General features: G+C 32.2%; 3 protein-coding genes across 3 annotated transcripts; 1 reads left to right on the top strand and 2 right to left on the bottom strand.

Annotated features, from left to right (window-relative positions):
• Positions 1-2,566: 2,566 nt before the first annotated feature.
• On the bottom strand, positions 2,567-3,352 carry LOC130939826 (uncharacterized). Its single transcript, XM_057867897.1, has 2 exons — positions 3,132-3,352; positions 2,567-2,995 (listed from the first exon to the last, which is right to left on the bottom strand). Exons 1-2 carry the CDS (start codon positions 3,257-3,259, stop codon positions 2,869-2,871), a joined length of 255 nt encoding a protein of 84 aa, XP_057723880.1. The 5' UTR covers positions 3,260-3,352; the 3' UTR covers positions 2,567-2,868.
• Positions 3,353-4,981: 1,629 nt separating this feature from the next.
• Positions 4,982-5,778, top strand: LOC130952942 (peroxiredoxin Q, chloroplastic-like). The gene is made up of 2 exons (XM_057880772.1): positions 4,982-5,272; positions 5,335-5,778. Exons 1-2 carry the CDS (start codon positions 5,075-5,077, stop codon positions 5,776-5,778), a joined length of 642 nt encoding a protein of 213 aa, XP_057736755.1. The 5' UTR covers positions 4,982-5,074.
• A 16-nt stretch (positions 5,779-5,794) lies between these two features.
• Positions 5,795-9,510, bottom strand: LOC130952776 (probable flavin-containing monooxygenase 1). Its single transcript, XM_057880771.1, has 4 exons — positions 9,051-9,510; positions 8,603-8,843; positions 6,874-7,052; positions 5,795-6,806 (listed from the first exon to the last, which is right to left on the bottom strand). The coding sequence occupies exons 1-4, from the start codon at positions 9,480-9,482 to the stop codon at positions 6,105-6,107; spliced, it is 1,554 nt and encodes a 517-aa protein (XP_057736754.1). The 5' UTR covers positions 9,483-9,510; the 3' UTR covers positions 5,795-6,104.
• Positions 9,511-25,468: the final 15,958 nt, after the last annotated feature.

Genomic DNA, 25,468 nt, shown 5'->3' on the forward strand with positions numbered 1-25,468 from the left:
TTATAATTAAAATTAATCCATACTTAAATTAAAACGTCATGAAGGAAATTATATGTTTTCTCATGCATATGATGCGTACGTCACTCTCAAAGGTGGCCAAGCTAAGCTGGTTGCAATTTTAGCAGAGACTTAGAGATGGACAAGCTAAGCAAGCTGTGCGTGACATACATTATTGTTTGTTAATTCACCCCATTTTCTAAGGTTGATCTTAAACTAATGATTGCATTGACAGATACTACTTGTCTTATTAATATGTTTGCATTTGGCATCCATATCTATCTATATATATAGAACCTTGATGTCAACCCTAGACACTAAAATATTTGTTAGCACCAAAAGGTATAGGTAGCTTGGTGATGAAGAAAGGCATCAAATAATTAAAGTTGGCGTTTACAGAAGCAGAGAGAATTGGAAAATATGGAATGATCATTTCATGCATGAAGAATAGAACTGAATGTTGATTGCAGCCGATGCATCAAGAGAAAGGCTTATACAGCTAGGAAGTTTAACCAACTTCTTGCATCCAATCAAAACATTAATATTACAGCTGCTAAAAAAAGGGGATAAACATATAATAATTATGTGTAAAGTATTATCTATTTGTATTTTAAACAAGTGCACTATAAATATTAATTATTAGGAAGACTGTTAGATAGTCCATTTAAATTTGTGTTCAATAAATGATGGTCTGAAGGTGTGTCTCCCTGTCTTATAGATTGGTGTTACTAGGATGTGACTGGTGAGAGTATGAAATCTGAGGAATAGATTGGGATTCTATAACTAAATTGGTTGTCTGCTGGCCGGTTTAAGGGATCTATGTCGTCCCAACCCATAAACCATTTTGTGTTCCACATTTTCTTCACACCATTAATGTCTTGTTCCTGCCCGATGCCATGTGCAACCAGCCATCCCTATTCCCATCTAATCCAAACAAAATAAATAAATACTACTATAAATATTGGAAATTAAAAAAAAATGCGTGCAAAAGTTTGGGCCCAAGAATGTCACTTTACAACTAGGCCTATTGAGATGCTTAGTGGGCTTATGGGCCCATTCCCTAGTCATAACGTTGCATTGGGATAAGCCAACATATTTTCCACGTTAGATAGTTTATATAAGTAGGGAGTTGGAATAGGAGTTTAATTTTGATGTACAGTATAAAAAGTTTTATACAATTGTGCAAGAATTCTGCTAAAAAGCCAATGAAGTATTTGTATAATTTGTACAATAAACTATTTATTTGGTCCAATATGAGTTAAAAAATGAAGATCCAGGTAAAATACTATTAATTTCTCAAACACAATACACTCATACTATCCAGAATAACTATCCAAGTACCAGAAATAATAAACATCTGATATCCTACTAAATCGAACATTTCTAAATCCCCATTGTACACATTGTACAGATACTTCATTGGCTCCCTATACTTCCTCATTGTGCAATCATATCCGTTATTTTGAATGACCATTCACGCGATCAATAAAAATAGTACTTTTAATGGTGTGACATTACATAATTAGATGCACATATATAATTGCTTTACAGTGACGCTGTATCAAAATTAAATTTATAAGAAAAATACCAAAAAGAAAAGAGTAGGGAATTGGAACATTCTTCATGTAAGAAATCCCCAAAAAACTTGAGATTCTTAAAGGTGTGGAGCAAGGGCAGCACCAAACTCGTCTTCAAATTGAGGTCTATCTCTTGCAATAACACTTTGAATATAAGAGTGCCTAAGCTAGCTGGTTGGTAGCTGCTCTTGTCCAAGACTCGACTCTGTTTTTCAGTTTTCTCCACCAAAGCACACACACAACAAACAATATTCATGTTAATCGTTTCCTTCCATCATAAGCTATTGATTTCATAAACATATATGTCCTCCCCATGATGACTACACTTGGTTCAAACCTCACGTCAAGATAATAGTTTTCATATTGAAGATAGTTGAAAAGAATATATATATATATACTAAAATCGAGTAATGATGATGATTCATGCATGGTTATTTCCACTTTGCATTAAGCAACAATATATACATAGTTTTGGATGGTAGCAGCTACAAAGTAGTGCAGAGCTTAATGGGATACAGCTAAGACTAAGCGGAAGGCTTTTGGGTTCCAATTCCCAATTAGAAAATCGAATCCAAGTATGAGTATGAGTACTGCTTCTGGATGTTGGGCTCTCCCCTCCTGATGCATAATACATTCTCCATGATTATTTAGGAAAATATAATGAATGCAGAAGGTGCAACACTATAAATCAGTTTGAGCTAAGAATGACAAGAGTTGGTACAGAAGCAATAAGCAGCCTGAACTCTGAAGAATAGTGAACTATATAACCCAGGAACAAAAAACGCTTAATTAGAGCAGAAAACAAGATTATACACAAAAAAAGGGGGTAAATTGCAGCAACATTGGAATCTGGGGTTGGTAATAACAACTAACAACTGTAAGTTAGCTTAGAGGGGGTGCCCAATTGATAAGGTCTAGAAATGCTTAATGCAGCCGCCAGCATCTGCTGCCAAAAGTGAGTTTACAGAAAACATAGCTTAAGGTTGATCATAATACCTCTGAACAGTGGTAGAAAACTATGCAATGATGATGTCCACATTGAGTGGAAAACATAATCCAGTTGGGACATGACATATAAACCAAAAATAAGGAACACAAGAACTTGAAATAAACAAGCTGTTTTTGTTGAAGCAATTTTCAACTTTAACTCAATTGAAATGAAGCATAATAAATCAGTATCAGTGAACTCTTTAGCAAAACTATTGTTTGTGGGAAGCTAAATTCTAATGAAAACCACTATCTATAATATAATGAGAGTGATCCATCCATAGGGCAAAGCATTTATGTTAGTGAGCTAAAGTTTTCTGAGAAGTGCGGAAGCCCAACGCTTAACACGTCCTCTAAGTGTATAACCAAAAACAACTCCAGCAACAAAGCAAATTGCACAAAGCTTTGAGCATGCCCAGTAAGACACTCCTTCTCTGCAACAACAAAAATGTTGTTAAGACCTAATTGTGATGATAGAGTAAAACGAATATTGAGCATTTTGCATTTCTTTGGAGAGTTTCCAAATTGAAAGCAAAAAAAAGAGTACGAAGAAGGGGGAAAGAGAAATACCTGGGAGATTTAGTAAGCAAAAGAAGGGAGGAATCAGGCGGTGGCGCTTTTGCATCCAAATTGAGGGTTGGAGACGACGAATTGTGATGGGCGGAACCCTTAACGATAGCATTCGGAGCGCCGTTCATAGCTGGAAACGACGCCTCTACTATGCCGCTTACCTAACTTGAGTTGACACCTTCACTTTCAGACCTCTTCTCTTATTTTTTTTATTCCCAAATTTCTCTCTCTTTTTTTTTTTTAGTATTCAAAGTAATCCATATAGAATCTTTTATTTTTAACCAAGTTATACTACAATTAATTATTAAAATATAAAATATATATTAAAAATAAATTAAATAATATATACATTAAGAAATCACTCGCATAAAAACATCTAAAACATTCTTTTTTAAAAATATATTTTAAAAATTAAAATTTAATATATGTAATTAATTAAATCGTATTATTTTTTATCAAAACTAAAATAGACAAATCGATTTAACTAAAAAATTGATAAATCAAATTAGGGGTACACAGACCCGGCTCGAAGGCCCAGCCCGGTCCCGAACACTTTAGGGACTAATTTAGTGTGATTTCATCGGGTTTAGAATCGGGTAAGGGTCTAAAAAATAGACCCGGTCATTATTTTCGGGTCGGGTCCGAGACATAGCTCGGGTCACCCGAAGTCGGCCCAGTGGCCCAGTCATCATACACAATTAATATTTTGTGTTATTAGTGATGGATCATGACTATTCTTATGTGGAATTAAGTATTGTAAACCTTAATATTTTGTGTTATTAGTCATTATAAGACTATAAGTTAATGTTTTATGTTTAGAATGCATAATATTGTGTTATTTGTATTGATTTAAATGTTTGGTATTATTAGACAATATTAGTATTGATTGTAGTTTTGCTTTAGTATTGATTGTGGTTATGTTTTAATTTTAAAAAAGGTTGGTTCTTGTTATATTTTTCTAAGTGAATTTTACTATGTTAAATAATGGTTGGAGTCTTGGAAATTTGGATATTTTTACATGCTAGCTTATAAGAAGATATCAACGTAATGTAATGTTAACGGCCCGATTTTTACCCGGTATAATTGTGGCCCGAAAATATATTGATTTCATCGGGTCGGGTCCCATCAAACCCAGCTTCACCCGACTCATGTGCACCCCTAAATCAAATTTTGAATTGATTTAAATTAATATTTTTTTATAAAAATGACTACAATATTTTTGTTATAAAAAATGACTTAGAATATTATTATTATTATTATTATTATTATTATTATTATTATTATTATTATTATATTGAGAAGTATAAATTCTAATCCTTCTTTTTTCTTGATGTCATCATAGAGTTAGAATTTAGAATTTTTAAAATTAATATATATAATAAGAATATTTTAATCATTTTTTATAAAAAAATATTAATTTAAATTTAGTCAAGATTTGATTTACCAATTTTTTGGTTAAATTAATTTATCTAATTTAATTTTAACAAAAATAATACAATTTAATTAATTATATAGATTAAATTTTAATATTTAAAAACGTTTTTAAAAAACTTGGTTTAAGCGTTTTTTTGGTGGCTATTTTCATAATATAATATTTTTTTATTTGATGTTAGTTTTTGATGACCATATTACAAAATAATATTAGACTCATAGTATCTTTACTTATATTATTATATAGAAAAGTATAGATAAATAATTAATTTTAAATAATAGTAATTAATAATTATTAATTTATAATTTTTAAAAAATAAAATTTAAATAATTACTAATTAATTAAAAATGATTTGTTGTTGGTTTTTGTGCGGAGTTTGGTGTTTTGATTTTGATATTGGAAGGTTTATGCATGTTGGGGTGAGGAATGGTCCACGCCAGTAAGAATGAGGCGTTAACGCTTCCTTCCTTATCCCTTTGTTAGATTCAGCTTTCACAACACAACCCAAGACATGAAGATGGCTTCCCTGACTGCCCCAAAGCACTACTCCCTCCCAACCTTCCTCCGCCCTCAATCTCCCAAATACCCTTCTCACTATCCACTCCTTTCCACATCCTCTGCTTCTCAATTCTGTGGCCTCAAGCTATCTTTCTCCACTCCCAATGCCAATGCTGCTTCTCCGCTTCTACTTCCTTCCGTTTTTGCCAAGGTACCTACTACCTTCTTACTTGCTGTTACCTCCTTCTTTATTTGTTGCTAACTGACATACAGGTGAGTAAAGGTTCAAAGCCACCACCATTCACGCTCAAAGATCAAGATGGAAAGACCGTCAGCCTCTCCAAATTCAAAGGCAAACCTGTGGTTGTCTATTTCTACCCTGCAGACGAGACCCCTGGCTGCACCAAGCAGGCTTGTGCTTTCAGGGACTCCTACGAGAAGTTCAAGAAAGCAGGAGCCGAGGTTGTTGGAATCAGCGGCGACGATCCTTCCTCTCACAAGGCTTTTGCCACCAAGTACAGACTTCCATTCACTTTGTTGAGTGATGAGGGTAACAAAGTCAGGAAACAATGGGGAGTACCCGGTGATTTCTTTGGAGCATTGCCTGGCAGAGAGACCTATGTTCTTGACAAGAATGGTGTCGTTCAACTTGTTTACAACAACCAGTTCCAACCTGAAAAGCACATTGATGAGACCTTGAAACTACTTCAGGGTTAGTTACTTAATTATCTGTATTCTCTTGGGATGTCAGAATCAGATTGCTATCTAAGCAAGCTTCTTGTTGGATTTCATTCGCCCAATGCTAGCTTCACATACATTTATCAAATAAAACCAACCATTACAATATAATTTATTCATGGATATATTATCTGACACTGTAAAACATGACTCTGCTTGGCTCAACATTATTTATCCAACCATTTTAATATATATATATATATATATATATAAAGTAGCTAGCAAGACTCATCCCTAAAAGAGGTGTCTCTTTATTTTTATTCCTTCTTAAGGCTATCGATGACTATATATGTATATCTATAGAATCAATGTTTGTTCTGATAGTCTTCACTGCTATAATGGGAAAAAGCTTCGGCTAGCCAATTGTTCTTCCTCCAAGAAGTCCAGCCCAAATCATGGCAAATCTGATCGGTGTGGTTGATGCTGTAAGTAGATATGCAGTGCCTCTTATAGAACCTAGATGTCCTCTTCATAACCTCGACCTCCTCAAGGGTATGCGCAAGCATGTCGGGAACAGTGGGCAGCATGAACTTTTGATCCAGCAATGCAGAAAGCCAGAGGGAGCGTATCTCAGAAGAGTGAAGGTTGGCGACGCTCTCAACATAGCCAAGAAAAGCCATGTTGGGAATCAATGGATGGATGGTTCCCCTGTACAAAGGCATAACACCAGAAGCAGAAGGGTAATCCAACAAGCTTCGAAATGGCTCCTCCATGATGCTCTTGAGCTTCTGCTTTCCGTCATAGCCGGTTGCCAGAACCACCACATCCGCCTCAAGCTTAGTGTTGTCGTCGAATTCGATTCCTCCCTCCCAGAACCACCACTTGGACGATGCTTTCTTGAAAGCGATCTTGCCTTTCTCAGCCTCAGAGAAGAAGTTTTCAGGTAAGATGGCCATCTGGCACGATGCATAATCTTCGTCAAATGAGTGATCCGGTATCAATCCATACTTTTCCAGAGGAAGTTTCCACAGCAAGTACGACTCAATGAACTTTGACATTCCTCGCCTCTGTTAATTAAGTGCGTGGTTAATTACTATTTATTGGTTAATGATTCGTGTGAAAGAGAGAGCGTACCATTGGAGAGAGGAGGAGGGTAAGAAGGGTTTTGATGAATCCTTGGTTTGGTCTTTCATGGAGGAACTGAGAAGATCGATTAGTGTAGAAGATGGAGAGTGGCAAACCCCAAACCCAGTAATGGGGAACTGTCCAATGCGCCGTTCTTACAACCATTGTGCACCTTTGTCCTTCGCATCCTACAAATTATACCATTACCTTAACTATTCTCAACAACATAAATAAATAATTTAAGATTAATTTACTTTTTTAATTTTATTAATTCACATTATTCACATATTATTCAAAAATATTGTTAGTTACTTATATTTTTTTAACTAATATATACTAAATAAAATAATTTTGAACTTTGGACTATTTCTTTTGATACAACAGTGTTATAATATTAAGATGATTTATTGTTTTCTTTCAATAATTAGTCAGTAAATTTATTAATATCAAAAAGAAAAGTTTAGATATAACAACAAAGTATTAATATAAATATACTGCTGACTAAAAATGTTGATTACTACGTTGTGGTAAATAAAAATTTGCTAGCTCAGAAGTTTTTTTTGGGTTAATATTTTATTGTTCTCCAATATTATTGTTGGGTGAAAATTCAGGTATAGTTGATTTTATGTGAAGTTGATAGTCGAAAGTAATTAGATATGATTTGCCTAAATTTTCATCTAATAACTCTTAACTATTAACTTCACGTAAAGTTAACTACACTTGAATTTTTGTATTTTTTTGAAAAATCTAATGCTCGCGAGTAGCAACTGCTGTTTATGTAAACTGTAAGAAACGAAAACGACAACGTTGACCAATAAATAATTAAAAGTGAACCCAAGTAAAAGGGTATGGGTTTATGAACAGTGAATGCAATTTTGTCAACAGCCAAAATTGGAAAATTAGTAATTAAAACATCTAGAAAGACAAGCTTCAAACGAATTACACAAATTGCTTTCACACTAATTCATCGTCTGATTAATATCATGCATATTGATAGCAATAAAATTATAAGAGATAAACTAAAATTTTAATTATATTATTTATTTTAACAGAAACTAATTAAAACTTTTATGTTAAATTATAGATTTGATATATTAATATAATTATTCTATATATACATAAAAAAATCAGCCGTCATTTATATAAAATATATGTTAAAATTAAAATATAAAAAATATATTAAAAATAAGTTAAATAAAATATATTTTTATATATAAATAAATATTAGTTGATTTAGTTAATATTTTTTTAAATTAATAATCGATAATTTTCTAACGATATTGCATTAAAAATATTTTTATGATTTTGTTAGGTAAACAATAATTTTTGTAAACAATATGAATTATAAATTCTAAAATTGACTCAATAAAATTAAAAAACACTCCACCTCCAATTACTTCTTAAACTTTAATATTAAAATAATCATTGTTAACTGTGCATGAATAAATTAAATCAAAAGAAATAACTATCCAATTAAAATAATGAACATAATCATTTACATACCTATTAAATTAAGTACCCAACATATCTATTGTTCACATTAGTTAGTATTTTCATTGTCCACCTTTACTTTTCCATATTTTTACTGTTAAGGGCGAAAGTTATTAAGATTTCAAAATCATAAAAGAGTCTCGTGTATGTTAAAAATTTGAAATGGATAACAAAGTGACGAGTTTTGGAATGTTAACAGAAGAAGAAAAAGTGATAGTTGCAAGTGGGAAGATGCATGGATTGGTACCTTGGTTAGCGAGTGCGCACTCCATCGCTAAATCAATGGCAGACTTTTTGAAACCAACAACGGCAACGTTTTTGCCTTTGAAGAGTTGAGTGGCTTCTTCGTTGTTGAGCTTGCAGTAATCAAGCGTGTGAAGGACCTTTCCCTTGAATGTCTCTGGCCCTTTACTCCGTGGGAACGCCGGAATCTGAGCTACGTCCCCATACTTTCCCATACAAATCACCACAAACTCGAACCCGTACCACTGCACGTACCAATTATATTGTTAGGTCTAGTTTGAACAATAATGTATATATTGAATCAACTACTTTCAGAAGTTCACGAAAAAGTTTAAAATTATTGAATTAACCATTTTCAGAAGTCTATTAAAAAAAGTTTAAAATTTAAAATTCTGTTAGTTTGAGTGTTGTTTAAAATTTGTCATGGACTTTATGCATGTACGCAGACCTACCTGAATGGTGTGTGAGAGGGTGTTCTGTACAGCAAGATGCCAGAAAGGGCGAGCATGAGAGCCAAGAAAGCGGATGTGAAGGACCTTAGAGTTGAAGGAAATGGTTTTGAGAATGTCAAAGTGGTTGGCATAGGAGTGAAGGTAATCCAAAATCTCCAAGTGTGTGGGGAAGTCAGAGTTGTCTCTGTTGTTGGGCCAAGGGTAGTCAGTGAACTCGTAATCACGGCGCTGAGATTGGAGCTTAGTGGAGTTGAAGGAGCAATGCCTCCAAACCCCGCCAATGGAGTCAGTGGCCTCAAACACAATGGGGTTGTGCTGCCGCAGCTGTTTTGCCGCCGCTATCCCACTCACTCCAGCTCCTATTATTCCGATTTTCGATCTTATTATTATTGCTTCCTTCTTTTCACCCTTATCATCATGGAACAAAGCCATAATATATACCTAAGCTAAGCTGCTAATTAATTATTACTTTGTGTTTGTGGGAGTGTATGGGATTCTCTATCTCTTTATATAGAGACACCACCACTCTCAGTCTCACCAGCACGTGACGTGGACTTTAATTAAGGAAATTCATTCCGCATGTTGCAGAAATTTCTTGGGACCGGCTGCTCTCTTAATTCATTTAGAATTTTATTAGAGAGCTAATAGAATATTTGTACAATAGTATTTTAACACAAGGAGAGAAAATGTTAGGAAAATTTAAGTCAGGATGAATGTAATGCATTAACTAATCAACTAAAGAGAGATGGAGCAGAGTCTGAATCCTCATCTTCATGCATCATCATCGTCCCATGCAAATGCGTGCATTGATTGACGGGATGATTTTTTTGTAATACAATGTGGTGCCCATGTGGCGTGTGTTTTTTTATTATAGATGTTAATTTTTTAATTTTAATTATGAAATTTCATCCTTAGATTTGAGAGATTATAAAAATTAATAAAAAAAAGATTGACTCTTAGATTTTATGATGGCTGAATAATTGTGAATTTTATAGGTACATAACTTAAAAGATTTAATTTATGTTAAAATTTAGTAGAACGTAAATTTGAGGGTTAAATTTGTATTTATATATTTAAAAAAATTAAAAGTTTATTGATTGATGAATGACCACATAAATTATTAAAATGTTTATTTCATGACCTGCAGGGTCGCTCCGCTTCGCCAAACACGAATCGAAGTTGGTACAAGTGTAGAACCAAACCAGCCAATTCAACCTCCATTCATTATATTATTCTTCACTTTAATTGCTTTATTTCAATGCAAACATGTATATCATGTATGTATATATTGTATGAATTACATTCTATTATTTTACATCATCAAAATGTGAAATTTTATTTGACATGACTAGCTACAATGCAATAATCCACCTAATGTTTTAGGAAAAGTATAGGTAACTAACAATATTTTTAAATAATATATGAATAATATGAATTAATATGGTTAAAAAAGTAAATTAATTTTAAATTTAATTAATAGTATTAAATTAGGATATAATGTATTTTTATTTGATTGGTAATTATTCATGTTATTTAAAATAATCATTGTTACCTAACACTTTTTTAATATTTTATTATAAGCTTTTACTGAATTCTTTTACATACACTGTAGCGTAATAAAATTATTCTTCCTGATTAAATCTTAAATAAAGCAAGGCATATATTTTTTGCCAATTTTCCTGTAATTTATTGGCAATGTACACAGATTACAGTTTCTCTCTCTAGCTATACTAGCTACCTACGTATAAGTATATATAAGTCACATTGTTAATTAAAGACATAAGTTTTTAGTACAATTTGAACAGATTTATTAAAAATATATGATGAAGCATAATAGTTTCCAAAAAAAAAAAAAAAAAAACAGGTTTGTTGTGAAGCTAATTGACTATATCTAATTAAAACAATGGGAATGCATGGAAGAAGAAGAAAGTGGTTTTCTTTTTGTTGACCAAGTTGATTCCTGAGTTCAAGTTTCAGGACATCATAAGGCGAATGCTGAAGTCAACTCCAAATAAAACATATATTATTTATAAATATATACAACGTAACGGAGTCAACTCCACAGCCAAAACAGATATATAATATATATGCATATTTTTCTTTATGATTAACCATAACATTACAAATTTCCTAATTTATCTTATCATATTAACGCTTTAACTCAAAATATAAGAAGGGAATTAACATGATGATTATGCTTTTCACCATTTTGTTAGGGATTTTGATAATAATTATTTATTTAAAAGAACCTAAATAAAAAAATAATTAAAATATATAAATATTAAACTCTAAAAATGACGGCGTGGTTAATAAAAAATTCAAAAAATTATAACATATAGTTGTCGAAAGTGTGCTTGGAGAATTTTTTGCATAGGCTTTCTTTTTCTTTTATTGGCCAATGTTAATAATATTTTTTAAAGTTAATAAGATTTAAATTTTAGATTTTTAAGTCATAAAAAATTTAAGAGCAATGCTAGGAGGTCAGCAATTTTTGTAATTGTTAGCTATCAAATAGTCATCAATGATGATTTAATGGTGTGAGATTGGTGTGAGATTTTATCCAATGGCTCACATTTCTCTATTGGTTACATGCTGGCCAAAATTCAATAAAATTGTTGGTCTCCTAAACTTTTCCAAATTTTAATATTATAACATGTATAATCATTTTTTTCAAAAACTTAAACCGATAGAAAGAGATAAAAAATAATTATATATGTAACAATAAAAGACGAAGAAATACGTAAAATAGATGAGATAATGAAAAGTTAGTGTTAAAAATTATATATTTATGTACCTCTATTTATGATTATATATATATATATATATATATATATATATATATATATATATATATATATATATATAACTATCCTCACATTCATGCATGTTAAAGTTAGTAGCACACACATGGCTTTTATTTTTGGCATTATTTTTGGAAAATTTCGTAAGGAAATATCCAGGAATCTGTGAAGCAATAAGTTCGAAAGAAACTCACTTGGAAATTAAGCTGGATGATTTTATTACACGGCTCTTAAGTCTTAATTATTAAAATGGTATCGATTCTTTAGTTATGCGACAAATATTAGTTAGCTCTAGTCCATTTTCTATATAATAGATAATGGATTGTTTGCTTGTCCACTCCACCCTTCATTTACTGTAGTTAGGTTTTTGAAATATAGTAGTTTTATATTATAATGAACACCTCTACTCTAAACGAATTAAGAAAAAATATGGACTATTGACTAACATATATAAGCAACGTATCTGGAACAATTATCTGTAGAAAATATTGTGATTCAATGGCGGCTTAAAAGTGTCGTACGTCTTAGTCAAGAAAACTTATAACTACTGTAAAGTGTAAACAAGTAACAATTATTAGAATTTATTGTATGCTCCGAGGGCAAATAAATATTCTTACTTTGTGTTAGAATAAATTTTATTTTAGAAAAATACTAGAGTACTAACATAATTTATTGTATTTTAACGGTAGTAGTTAGTAAATAATAATATTTAAAAATATAAATTAAAAATATGTTATTGAATTGTTAAACTAAAAAATTAAATTGATGATTAAGAATAATAATAAATTAAAAATTAAATTCATAATACTCATGTAGAAAGTAATTGATGAAATTAAAATAATAGTATAAAATTGTTCTATAAGTATTTCAAAATTTTCTCGTGTAGGTACATATTTTATGGCATTTGTAAAAAAAAGAAAATGATATTTTAAAGTAAAATATTAGTAAAATAAAAAATATATAATAATTTAATTATCACTATTGATTATATAATATAATTTTTATTATGTGCGAGTGTCATTAACTATCTTCATTTAATAGTGATTAGATTTCTACTTTTTCATTTTACCAATTTTTCGAGTTTAGAAGAGTTTGTTAATGGACCGTGATAATGTTACGGACTTGGTTTAATTTGCTGAAATAATTTATGAAAGATATTGCCCCTTATTATAATTATTATGTGTTATTTGAGTTTCGTACGTGCTTTTTAATGAGATTATACTAATTAATTAGCTGCATGCATGAAAAAGTGTATGGTGAGTAAAAGTATGATGGCGTGAATTTGAGGGCTAACACTGATTGTCGCCACTTTTTGTCCATCCATGATTTCTTTGTAGAAAAAAATTCTTAGATAGCACAATCTACCTAAACCTCCTATCCATATATACTATAAAGTTTATAATCCAAACATATAATTGAGTGGTGCGTTTCAAATTGATGGTGACTGAGACACGAAGCCATGGAAATGGAATTAATTAGCGCCATCGTGAGTGTGACTGTACTACGTTAAACTAAGAATAGAATGAACATATTAATGAATAATAGTAAATATTATAGTGCCTAAAAAGTGGTATCTATTTATTAAAAAGGGTTAAAAGTTATCATTTAATTTAAAAGATATACAAATAAATAATTTTTAAAAAAGTAAAATTTATTATAAAAAATAAGTTAGATAAAATTTAGACAAAAACTCATAGGCACCATAGATTTGTTCATGAATAATAATGAATAGGAATCACTTAAATAAAGACACTTTAAACTTTTTTTTAAAGATATGTTTTAGTAATTAAAATTTAATATATACAATTCATTAAATTAGGTTATTTTTCTCAAAATTAAATGAAACAAATTGATTTTAGCCAAAAAAATTGATGAATTATATTTTAAATCGGTCTAAATTAATAATTTTTTCATACAAAATTATTACAATATTCTTATTATAAAAAATAATCAAAATATTTTTATTATTATTATAATATAAATTTTGAGAATAGAAAATCTTAATCTTTTTCTTATCTTTGTGTCATCATAAAATTAGCATTTAGAATTTTTAAAATTAATATATATATATATAATAAAAATATTTTAGTCATTTTTATAATAGAATTATTACAGTAATTTTTTATAAAAAGAATATTAATTTGATCAATTTAAAGTTTGATATATTAATTTTTTGACTAAATTAATTTATTTGATATAATTTTGATAAAAATAATACAATTTAATCGATTATATGTATTAAATTTTAATTATAAAAAATTATCTTAAAAAAAACATTTTAAATATCTCAATTTGAGTGGCTTCTATAATAAATAGTATATGTTCTGAATTGGTAGCTCTGTGGAGACAAGACCAACCAAGTCGGCTAATGAGGAAGTTTGGTGGAAACTAATAATCACGTGCTGCTACAAATTTTTCCTTTTAGCAATGCTAAAGAAACTTCCACCATACCTTAATAATTACATTTACAAATGCATATAATTAAGAGTGATTTTGTCCCTAGGACATATTAATTGCCCAATTATTATGAAATTAGCTATATATTTTTTAAAAAATATAGATAATTAACAATATTTTTAAATAATGTGTGAATAATATAAATTAATAGAGTTAAAAGAATAAATTAATCTTAAATTTAATTAATAACATTAAATTAGAGTGTAATGTATTTTATTTGATTGGTAGTTGTACATGTTGTTCAAAATTAAAAAAAAAAGAATATATAGAATAAAAAAAGCACATTAAAAATAATTAAACACCATATATAATTATGTGCAAATATATAATGATTTAGTAGTTAATTTTTTTATATGTAAGTAATATTTATTTTTGTTTTTTTTTATTTGAAAATGTGAGAGTAAAGTCTATGAGTTTTTTAATTTTGATATGGAGCCTTTGATGGAGTATAACAGTGATATGGGAGTTTATGGTGTTTCACTGAGATGTGACGATAGTGTAGAAAAATTCGGACGCACCGATTAGGGGGACGGTAATCGGACGGACCGATTTCACGACGCAGAAGGTGCACAAATTGGTGGGTCCGATTTGAGTATCCTTGTCCACGCGTCACGCATGCACTTGGCTTCTGTGTTGGCTCGTGACTCTCTATCCCAAGGACCATTGTTTTCCCCCCTCCCAGCAGTATCTCTTTCACTCTCGTATCCCTTTCTTCTTGCTCTCAATCCCACCACTTTTCTCATTCTTTACCATTGTTGGACCACAACAATCCTTTAAAAAAATTAAAAAAAAATGTCAAAAAGACCAAAAATTAAAGAAGTAAATCAACCAGAGTTTCATATTATTAATTATCTTGGACATCCAAATTATGTAAGTTTTTATTTTTTAATAATCTAATTTAATAATAATAATAGTAATAATATTAGATTTTATTAGCAATATATATTATAATGGCACTAAGTAGAGATTAATCATGCATGTATGTATGATTTTATTGTTAGATGGTTAGAAATAGAAACTAAAATAGAAATTAATCATGTATGTAGACTAAAACCCCAAAGTGGTCCCTGAGATTGGGCGAGTTACTCATACTTGTCCCTGACTTTCAAAATTCACTAAAAGCATCCCTGACATTTTGCTCCGGGACCCATAGTTGCCCTTCAACCCTTTCCGACGCCAACTCAGCAAACGGAAGGATGATCTGGCACCTCCCTTGCCACGCTGGAGCCAGCAACGGCTAGCTGATGTGGCAAATCTGAATTTTGTACCCAATGTGGTCCCTGGTCCCAATAAAACCCTAAAACCTAAGAATTATTATTATAACTAGTATCTCTTCTTCTCTCCTTCGTAATATAATTCTGGACCACCATTGAAGCTCTGAAGCAATGTTTGGAGGTGAAGGGCAAGCCAGTGGGAGCTCGATACGGTCAAAGAATAATGGCACAATAATGAACCCTGTGCCACTGAATTACTTCAAGCAGTTTCCTGACCATGTCTCTACTGGGTTTGCATATCTGAATTTGGGTTTCTCTGGCTCAGGGGTTCATACAAATGGTCCCTCCTCATCTATGGATATGGCAATATATGGGCAGAATCAGTCTTTTGACAATGCTGCTCCTTTGGCTGTTAACTCTGGCTCGCAGTCAGTTCCGTATTCACATGGCAATTACTGCATTAATGAACCTAACCACCAATGTTCAAAGTCAGAGTTGTTCAACAGTATGATATCTTCTCAGATGGTAGTGCATATCTGTGGGTTTTGTCAAATTTAAGTCTGTTTGAATTACTAGTTTGTCTTTTTTGATGGGTGTTTTATTTCTTTTTTGATTTCCTGGCATCATCATGGATATCTTCAAGACTCGTCAATGGTAAGATTCTAATATTTATTTTCTGAAACAATTTTATGAGCCGTATTCTTTGTTCAGGAAACGATTAATTATGTTTTACTACCGGGGTTCATGATTATCCTTTAGGTGCATCAAGATATTTTTTCCCTCTTTTTATTGTTATTGTTAGTTTGGAAGGTTGCAATTAGATTGTTGTTAATTCCTTGTAATCTATTCTTTTAAGCTAAAATACAATTTTTATACCTGAAATGACCATTTTTGAATTGGATCCTTGATAATAATTTTGTTTTGATGCTTGATCAGAAGTTGAAATTTGTCAGAAACTTGATGTAATTTGCTAGCTCGTATAAAAATTTAATGTGATTGGTATGGTCAACCACTAGTTCTCATCCACATTAGTTGCTTTGGTTTACCTGTGTTTTGTCCAGAGAAGGTAATGTTATTCTAGCAAAGCCTTTTCATGACTTTTTTATGTTAATTTACAGATATCTCATTTTGGCAATAAGTATGGTTCCTTTCTGCTAGTTGCTGCTGTAAATGCTCTGAAAGGGGATACATCTGGAACCATTTGTAGATCAGGTTCCAACAACAATGAGCTTGGTGGTACGGTAAACTTAATCTGTGAAATATCTGAGGACATTTCTTCCCAATTGCACTTGGGTGTCATGAAATCTACCCGCAGAGTTGTGCTCGATGGGGTTATAAGTGATATTATTGCAGAATTTTTTACTGAAAAGAAACACAAGAGGCAGAAGCTTGATTCAACTAACCTGGCTTCTGAGACCTCCGTGGTTGACAGCAAAAGGGTGATGTTTTTGTTTCTATACATGTAGTGTTGTTCAAATTATATACAGCATTATTATGAAATTATATTACGAAGGAGAGAAGAAGAGATACTAGTTATAATAATGATTCTTAGGTTTTAGGGTTTTATTGGGACCAGGGACCACATTGGGTACAAAATTCAGATTTGCCACATCAGCTAGCCGTTGCTGGCTCCAGCGTGGCAAGGGAGGTGCCAGATCATCCTTCCGTTTGCTGAGTTGGCATCGGAAAGGGTTGAAGGGCAACTATGGGTCCCGGAGCAAAATGTCAGGGATGCTTTTAGTGAATTTTGAAAGTCAGGGACAAGTATGAGTAACTCGCCCAATCTCAGGGACCACTTTGGGGTTTTAGTCCATGTATGTATGTATGATATGGTAAGTTCTACCGTTGAATTAGTTTTTTTTTTTTTTATGCTTATTGGTTAAAATAAAATGAAAGAATTAATGAATGTGATGAATATAAAGAATGAATGAAAGAAGAAGGAGAATGAGATCTGTACATATTAGATTAGAGTAGATATTGATATATTGCTGTTGTTATTATTAGTATTAGTAATTGAGTTTAATAAATTATTATGATTAATAATAAAAATTTAATAAATTATTTTATTTATGATCATTAATAATTGAATTTTAATTCAGTAAAATTTAGACAATAAATTAGTAATAACTAAACTTAGATTAGGAAATTAGTATGCTGTGTTATGAATAATAATAATAATAATAATAATAATAATAATAATAATAATAATAATAATAATAATAATAATAATAATAATAATAATAATAATAATAATAATAATAATTTTTGTTATAAGGTAATGAATATGATTGAAGAATTTTTGTATAACAAATTTATTATGTATGTTTAAAATGCAATTATGCTGGAATTAGTTATAATGGACATGTAAGGATAATTGTGTTTTTGATAATATAGTTATATTATACTGGTCTTTATAATGAAAATGTGATATTGTAGGGTTCATGGATGTTGATGTGTGATCATTTAAAGCCGCCGGATCCATACAACCAAATTGTTGAGTCACACTTACGCGAGACTGGATTTTATTATGTTTCCCAGATTGGAGTTATCCAATGTCAGTCAGCAATGCTTAATGCTCTTATTGAGAGATGGCGGTCCGAGACTCACACATTTTATTTTTCGGTTAGTGAGTGTGCCGTGACCTTGGAGGATGTGGCGGTAATTCTCGGTCTGTCGATAAATGGTCTTCCGGTTACAGGACCGACCATGAGTAGTTTTGAGGCATTGGAAGCCGAGTGCTTGCACTAATTTGGAGTTGCACCGAGGAAGAAGGACTGTAGAGGGAGCTTTATAAAGTTAACGTGGTTTAGGGGTTTAAAAGATCGCATAGTGTTGAATGATGATGTTCACATTCAGATGTATGTAAAGTGTCACATACTATTGTTATTTGGGACAATTCTGTTTGGAAATAAGTCGGGTGCAGCGGTGCATTGGAAATTTTTACCTTTGCTCCGTAACTTCGGTGAGATCATACAGTTTAGTTGGGGTTCGGCATGCCTGGCACACTTGTATAGATCATTGTGTAGGGCAACACGTGTCGACTGCAAGAAGATGGACGGTCCACTGACATTGTTGCTTACTTGGGTTTGGATCCGGCTACCATTTCTAGCGCCGATTCCTGGCAATCCCCGAGTGTTTCCAATTGCAACCAAGTAATTTTGATTAAAGTATGCATTGAAAGAAATTCTAGAAATTGTATTATGTTTTCCAAAAGATAAGTTAACTAATGGATTGTCCGACGGCAGGTGGCGTAACTTAGACCGTGAAAACTATGCCTACCGATATAATTCGCTTGCGCACTATAGGAGGTTGTTGGATGATCTAGAAGAAGGACATGTATGTTGTAAAATACAAGTACCGTATGTAGCTTGTTAAGTGAATTAATTGTTGTGTAATCATCTTACTGGTTGATTTGCATGCAGCTTGGTGGTCACCATCTCAGAGAACACAAGTCCAGCATTAATTCGAGCTTCAGCCTCGGCTCTTTTTCTAGTGAACAACTCATTCAGTCTGTAAAATGTAGCCTTAACAAGCACAGTGACCGAGAGATTGCGTGCAACCTTTAAGACGGAGTTGATGCACTCCACAAGATTGGTGGTCATATGACCCCATCGGTATCCACCATCAAATGCCAAAGCATATTACTCACGAGGGATCCGATCAAGCCAGTTGGTGTAAGCCTCACCCCGTTCCTTTAATCGTTCATAGCGCATCTGGTACTCCCTGATTGTCCTCGAGTATCCTATGAAAAACATTCAGTCAACTATGAACACCATTCTATTCGATCGTACTTACAATAAATTCAAAGTTCATTGTATTCAAACTTACCAATATTGACGATAAGCTTCTGCAAGTAAGGTGTCTTGAACTTCTTCAAGAAGTTGGACTCAATAAGCCGGATACAAAACATATGGAAAGTTCTAGGAGGAGACCAAGCCCCATTACTTCGTTCAATAGCTGACCTAATAGAATCGTGTCGATCATAGATAAGTCCCACACCATCACGTGTCACCACATGTTGACACAAGTTACTCAGGAAAAAGTATCATGCATCAGAAGTCTCTCCCTCCACTGTGGCAAATGCAATAGGCACGATGTTGTTATTACTATCTTGTGAGACTGCAACCAATAAATAACCCTTGTATTTTTCATACAAATGAGTCTCGTCCACCTGCACCACTGGCTTGCAGTGTCTGAAGGCCCTTTATACAAGGGTAATAACTCCAGAAGACTCTATGTAGTACACGTATATCAGGAACCAAATCATCCCCCTGGTAAGCAGGCATTGTTTCAAAGTGAACCACTGCTGATGGCTCCTTGTGACACATGGCCTCAAACCATATGGGAAAAGCTTCATACGATGCTTCCCAATCTCTGAAAATTGATTCCACCGCCTGCTGCTTTACTAACCAAGCCTTGCGATAACTGATGGTGTAGTTAAACTTTGACTGGATTTCAGCAATAACTGATTTCACCTTTATAGACGGGTCAACTTCTACCAACGGCTTAATTGCTTCTGCAACTGTCTTGGAATCCAGCTTCGAATGGTCTTGAGAAATAGTAGACCTGGTACAAGTGTGACTTCCATTGTACCTCCTTATCTCCCAACAGTACTTCTTCTGCATTTTGGTAACCCTGATCAACCAGTCGCAACCATTGCCATATTCTGTACATTTGGCATAGAATGTCATTGGTTCCGACTCATATACCCGATAGTCTACACCTCTTTGAATGATATAATCTTTCATTGTCTTGATTACTGCCTCCCTTGTACTAAATTCCATCCCCATTGTGAACTCACCATCCGCCACAACAGGAAGCGCTGCATACATCAAAAGTAATAAATCCTTTATTATGTACTCAGTAATAAATCATTTATTACAACTCAATTAATAAACACACTTTACCATGTAAGATCATAATAGTCTTTTTTTCGCTATTCTATCTACGTAAAGAACAACTAAATATAATTCATAACAAAGAACTATTAATTAATAAAAAAATTAAATGCTATGGTCACAAATGACTAGTCACATATCACATATTTTACTCATCTGACTTATTGATCTGCTACTTCAGAGTTTTACATAGCAACCTAGCTTTACGCACCTGCATTCATATATTGCGGAAACTCCGGTGCGTGCATAGCCTCCAAATCCAACGATCGCATGAAAGAAGGCTCCTGAAACGGATGCGGGTTTACTAGTGCATTTGCAACTTTCGCCACATCTGCGTTCATGGCGCCGCCAGCTTCATCTTTGTCTTCACCTGGACCAACGATCTCATAGTTACTTTCAAATTCATCCTCGCTTTCACTATTATAATCTTCCAATTCAATGTTATGGTTCGCTTCAGATTGCTCAAACTCAATATATAACTCGATGCACGACATTTGGTGGCGATTTTCCATATACATTGAAAACATTTCATGCATACTCGTTTCATCCGTCACGTACGTGGTCTGAAATTGAACAAACCCACCAAACACAGATAAAGGATACCTGTACAAAATATACGATACTCTCCTAGATCTTTGAGAATCTATCTTCTCACAAATCACACCTTTCAATTCCTCAAATGACAACGTGAACGGAATAACAACATCTAATGGATTTTCACACACAAATTGAACTCCCTCATATGTTTGCAATAAAATATGCCCGTAACAATAAATTTTCAATACAACTCTATCATCCATAACAGTATACATAATTGACTATTCTCAATCTCACAGAAATTTATTTTACAAGAATGAAGGAGAAGAATGAGAGAAGAGGAAGAACATCAACTGAGACCGGCAATGAAGAAATGTGGCTTCTGTGATTTCTTTCCAGTTTATGTATGCACTTACAGGCAAATCGGACGGACCGACCGCGTGCACTCACAAATCCGTGGGTCCGATTGGTCCACCCTCGATTAAAAAAAATTTTGGCCACCAGAAATCGGTGGGTTCGATTACTGCACTCTTCAGTTTAAAAAATTGGCCCCTCAAAAATCGGTGGGTCCGATTTCATGCAACCTCAACTTCTCCCTCACACAAATCGGTGGATCCGATTTGTGTTCGTCCTTCTTCTCTCTGCTTGAAATCAGTCGGTTCGATTTCTTCCTCCCCAGATTTCTAAAAGCAATGCCGTCATAACAGTGTAATTCACCCCTAATAATCATAACCCATCATAACTTACACCACCAAATCATATCTAAAAAAAATCAGCCTAAAGTCTATATTATGGAAGAGCTAAAATATATATGTTATTTACTAGTAGTAATCTATTTTTTTTATTCTTGCATGGATTTGATAAAATTACTCATCATGCCTTGTCCTTATTTTATTCAAGCTAAGTCATATAAATTGACTTCTTAAACTAAACATCTTTGCAAAGAAGGTTAGTGTTATACATTTATATAGGTGATTAATGTCATATTCTAAAAAATAAATACTGAGCCCAATAATATTATCTAACAAATTGCAAGCTAAGACATACAAATCCATTTATCTTGTTTGAAAATTTTGATCTATCTTCATCAGAGATAATGGGCGCAATAATAATTTACCTTTTGTTATATGACATTTTAATTAGTGTAATACTGTTAACATTAAAATGTAAATTTATGATTTCACAGAAATCATCAAATTAGAATTTCTCAAGACTAATTGATTTAGTAGCTTATTATCTACTAAAATTCGTTTACATGATGTGAAGGCAAATAATAAACGTGTTCCTTGGAATATTGTGAGTCACACTATATATGTATATGTCATCAGTGTCGTCAATCCTGGGCGAAGTATGAACTGATCTGAATGGAATAATGGAGTTATATAACTTCATTTGAATGCTACCAGCTATTCATATTGACTGCTACATACATATACGTACACAAATTTTAATTTGCATGCATCATGCATGTTATACATTTCACTGTGCAGATAGCAGGGGGAGCTGAGATGTGGTTAGTTGTTGTCTACAATTAATTTCTTATCACTGGTATATTTTTTGTGGAAACTCACATGCAATTATCTTTATGTAAAATTTATGTAAAGTTGTTAGTTAAAAAATCATTAAATAACAATTTTATCAAACATGTTAAATCATCTAATCTAATGGTTATCAACTAACAACTTTACATAAAAACAAATGAATATATGTTTTCGCCATATTCAGATATTACTATTTCTTTCGGATTTTGTTTTCATCTTTTCTTAACAAAAAATTGCAATTTTTATTCATCCTTTTCTACTATTCACCAGATTATATTTTTTTCAGTGCTCAAGATTGAATTCAAACTTCTAACGTTTTTTTTAAGTAAAGATCAAATTTGATAAGTCATCTAACCGTGTCAACATGGTTAGTTGGACAAAAAAAAAAAAAGGTAAAACAACTTAAATTCAAGTCATCAGCAAGACTGCAACATCAATTTAATTTGACAATGGTTTCGCAGACTGCATGCAGATTCACATACTTACACACGCACAGTAGATTGACCTTAAAAATAGAAACATATTAAAGTTATTTCTGAAAAATAGGTCGGATGAATTATATTGCACAAAAAAAAATATGCTCAGTTATTATTATCATTTTTGGTGTACTTCAGTTATTGTTATTATTATTATTTATTTATGGGTCTTATTTTTCCGGTTACTTTAAATTACTTATGAACATTTTTAAATGTTTTGGTAGGAGCTTATGAGCATTTTAAATAATATTGTTTATTATTCTTGTGTTTTTTTATGGATTTATTGATTTAGAAAAAATTTAGGAAGTCAACTATAATATAAACTAACTTAAACCAATTCTTTGTATTTTTAGTTTTAAAATTTAAAAAAATAGGATAATAGAAGATTATTTTTGTTTTTTTATAACATACCTGCTACGATGGGTAATCGGAGATTAGTGTGATGGACTTGTTAAGTTGGCCCATCGCTTGAAGGAGGGGCCCTCTGACCGGGTTCTGGGAGCCTCCGTCCGACTTGTGTGCGTGTGAATGAATGGGGGTGGTACCTGCAAAGACACTCTGATGCCTAAGTTAGCAAGGGTCTAAGCAAATTTGGAGAATATGAGAACTTAGAGATACCTGAGGAGTGTTAGTGTATTTATAGTGGTGAACCCATGACCACCGTTGGAGTAGTTCCACTTTTTAAGGATGATAACCGTCCTTTATCTTAGGGAAGTTGAGATATGACTCCTGGAAGTGAGTTGAGAGATTTTAGGGGCAGTTACTTATTTGAATAAGTGTTATCTGGCAGCTAACCCTCGTTTCCGACTTCCTTATGGTGGAGCCTGTGTCGAATCCGATCTCTTGGGAGGAGATCGATTGCGTGGGGAGGTCAATCTACGAATTGGACCTTTTATCTTATTTGGTTCTAGGCCTTAATGTTAGGTTAAGGTATGAACAATACCTATTTTCAATTAATTGATTCTAATTAGCTATATTTTTAGTTAGTTTCTAGCAAAATCAATTTATTTATATTTTAAATTTTGTAAAAATTCTTATTTATTATATTATGTAAATTAATTATCTTTTCACGATATATCTGTCATTTTTTTTCTTTCTACTATTGAAATGAATAAAGTGAATTCTCTATGAAATACAAAGATTGTATTATTCCATAAGAAAAGGGAGAGGAAATTGAAACATATATTTTTCAATATTTGTGTTGGTTTGTTTTTTATAATACTTTTTAATTTAATAGGCCAAAAACTAATTTATTACAGATTTAAAATTTGTTATTTGTATTTTTTTTTTTTTTTGGGTTTGCACCAGGCCTAATGACTGAGTATCAAACCTTAGAGAAATAGTTAAGAAACATAGACCATCATCCATCTATGTCAATTTGTGTTGGTTTGGACATTAAATATTAATCAAGTTATAAAAAATTTAAGAAATTCAGACCAAATAAATAAAAAAAAAACAGAAGAATAAACATAGCAAAGGCCCAACGGCCCAACATAATTAATTTATGTATTATTAACTTAAAAAGCTGCTCCTGTCCAAAAGAAACCCTTAAAACGTTGCTCATGACAAAAAAAAACTTAAAACGTAACTCCTAAATATATAGTTATGAATAAAAAATACTTTAAATTATAGGTAATTTTAATAAATTTATACTTCTTACTTGTAATTTGGTCTATCTATTTATTTTAAATAATAATTAAACACAATAAGTTATTTCAAAATAAATTTATCTTAAAAAGAAAAAGATCTATTGTAGAGTTTATTTCTTTCCCAATTAGAACACCATTGGCTAATAATACCCAAGAAAATTTGTACCTTAGTCAACTCTAATTAGCTATAGCCTGTGTTTCATACTCTTGCAATAGAGAGTACACACTTGTTGTAAAGCTTTTATTTATCGTGTGGTGATTGTTGTAGCTTTTGAATGGTCAATGTGAAACCAAGAATATACTCTAGCAGCAGAAGACTAAAACATTTATTATATTAGATATAAAAATGACCATGTGTTACATGCAAATTTAATAACAGCCAAAGAAAAATATGTCCCTCTAAAGTTTTCTGATGTATATATTAATGCAGCCATATGACTAAGCTACAAGCAGAGTGTGAAACTGTGAAGTCATATATCCGAATTAACCACTATTTGATGACATACACGTGATTTGGAGCAAGGGTTTAGGAGTAAATTGAGACCTCTGGTAATATATAAACCATAGCCAAAATAAAGTCCATAATTTCATATGCTGGACCATTTCAACAAACCTCCTGAATTTGTGCTTCTTATTTAATATCAGGTCAATTATTAAAATAGATTCGAAATATTTTGACGAACACGATGAAAATTAGGGGTGTTCATAGATCGGATTTGATCTACATATCCGCGGTATTTATCCGAATTCGATCTGAAAATTGCGGATATGAATTCGATCCGCAAGGCTATCGAATCGGACCAGATCATATCCGCACATTAATCGGATCGGATTGTGGATTTTGT

This window comes from Arachis stenosperma, chromosome 1, assembly GCF_014773155.1.
Source record: "Arachis stenosperma cultivar V10309 chromosome 1, arast.V10309.gnm1.PFL2, whole genome shotgun sequence".
NCBI classification, from domain to species: Eukaryota; Viridiplantae; Streptophyta; class Magnoliopsida; order Fabales; family Fabaceae; genus Arachis; species Arachis stenosperma.

Coding starts and splice junctions, on each gene's coding strand:
- LOC130952776 (XM_057880771.1), bottom strand. CDS start 9,482: ATGGCTTTGTTCCATGATGATAAGGGTGAAAAGAAGGAAGCAATAATA. Junction 8,844..9,050: donor CCCTCTCACACACCATTCAG/GTAGGTCTGCGT, acceptor TGGTACGTGCAG/TGGTACGGGTTCGAGTTTGT. Junction 6,807..6,873: donor CCCTCCTCCTCTCTCCAATG/GTACGCTCTCTC, acceptor CTTAATTAACAG/AGGCGAGGAATGTCAAAGTT.
- LOC130939826 (XM_057867897.1), bottom strand. CDS start 3,259: ATGAACGGCGCTCCGAATGCTATCGTTAAGGGTTCCGCCCATCACAAT. Junction 2,996..3,131: donor TTGCTTACTAAATCTCCCAG/GTATTTCTCTTT, acceptor TTGTTGTTGCAG/AGAAGGAGTGTCTTACTGGG.
- LOC130952942 (XM_057880772.1), top strand. CDS start 5,075: ATGAAGATGGCTTCCCTGACTGCCCCAAAGCACTACTCCCTCCCAACC. Junction 5,273..5,334: donor TTCCTTCCGTTTTTGCCAAG/GTACCTACTACC, acceptor ACTGACATACAG/GTGAGTAAAGGTTCAAAGCC.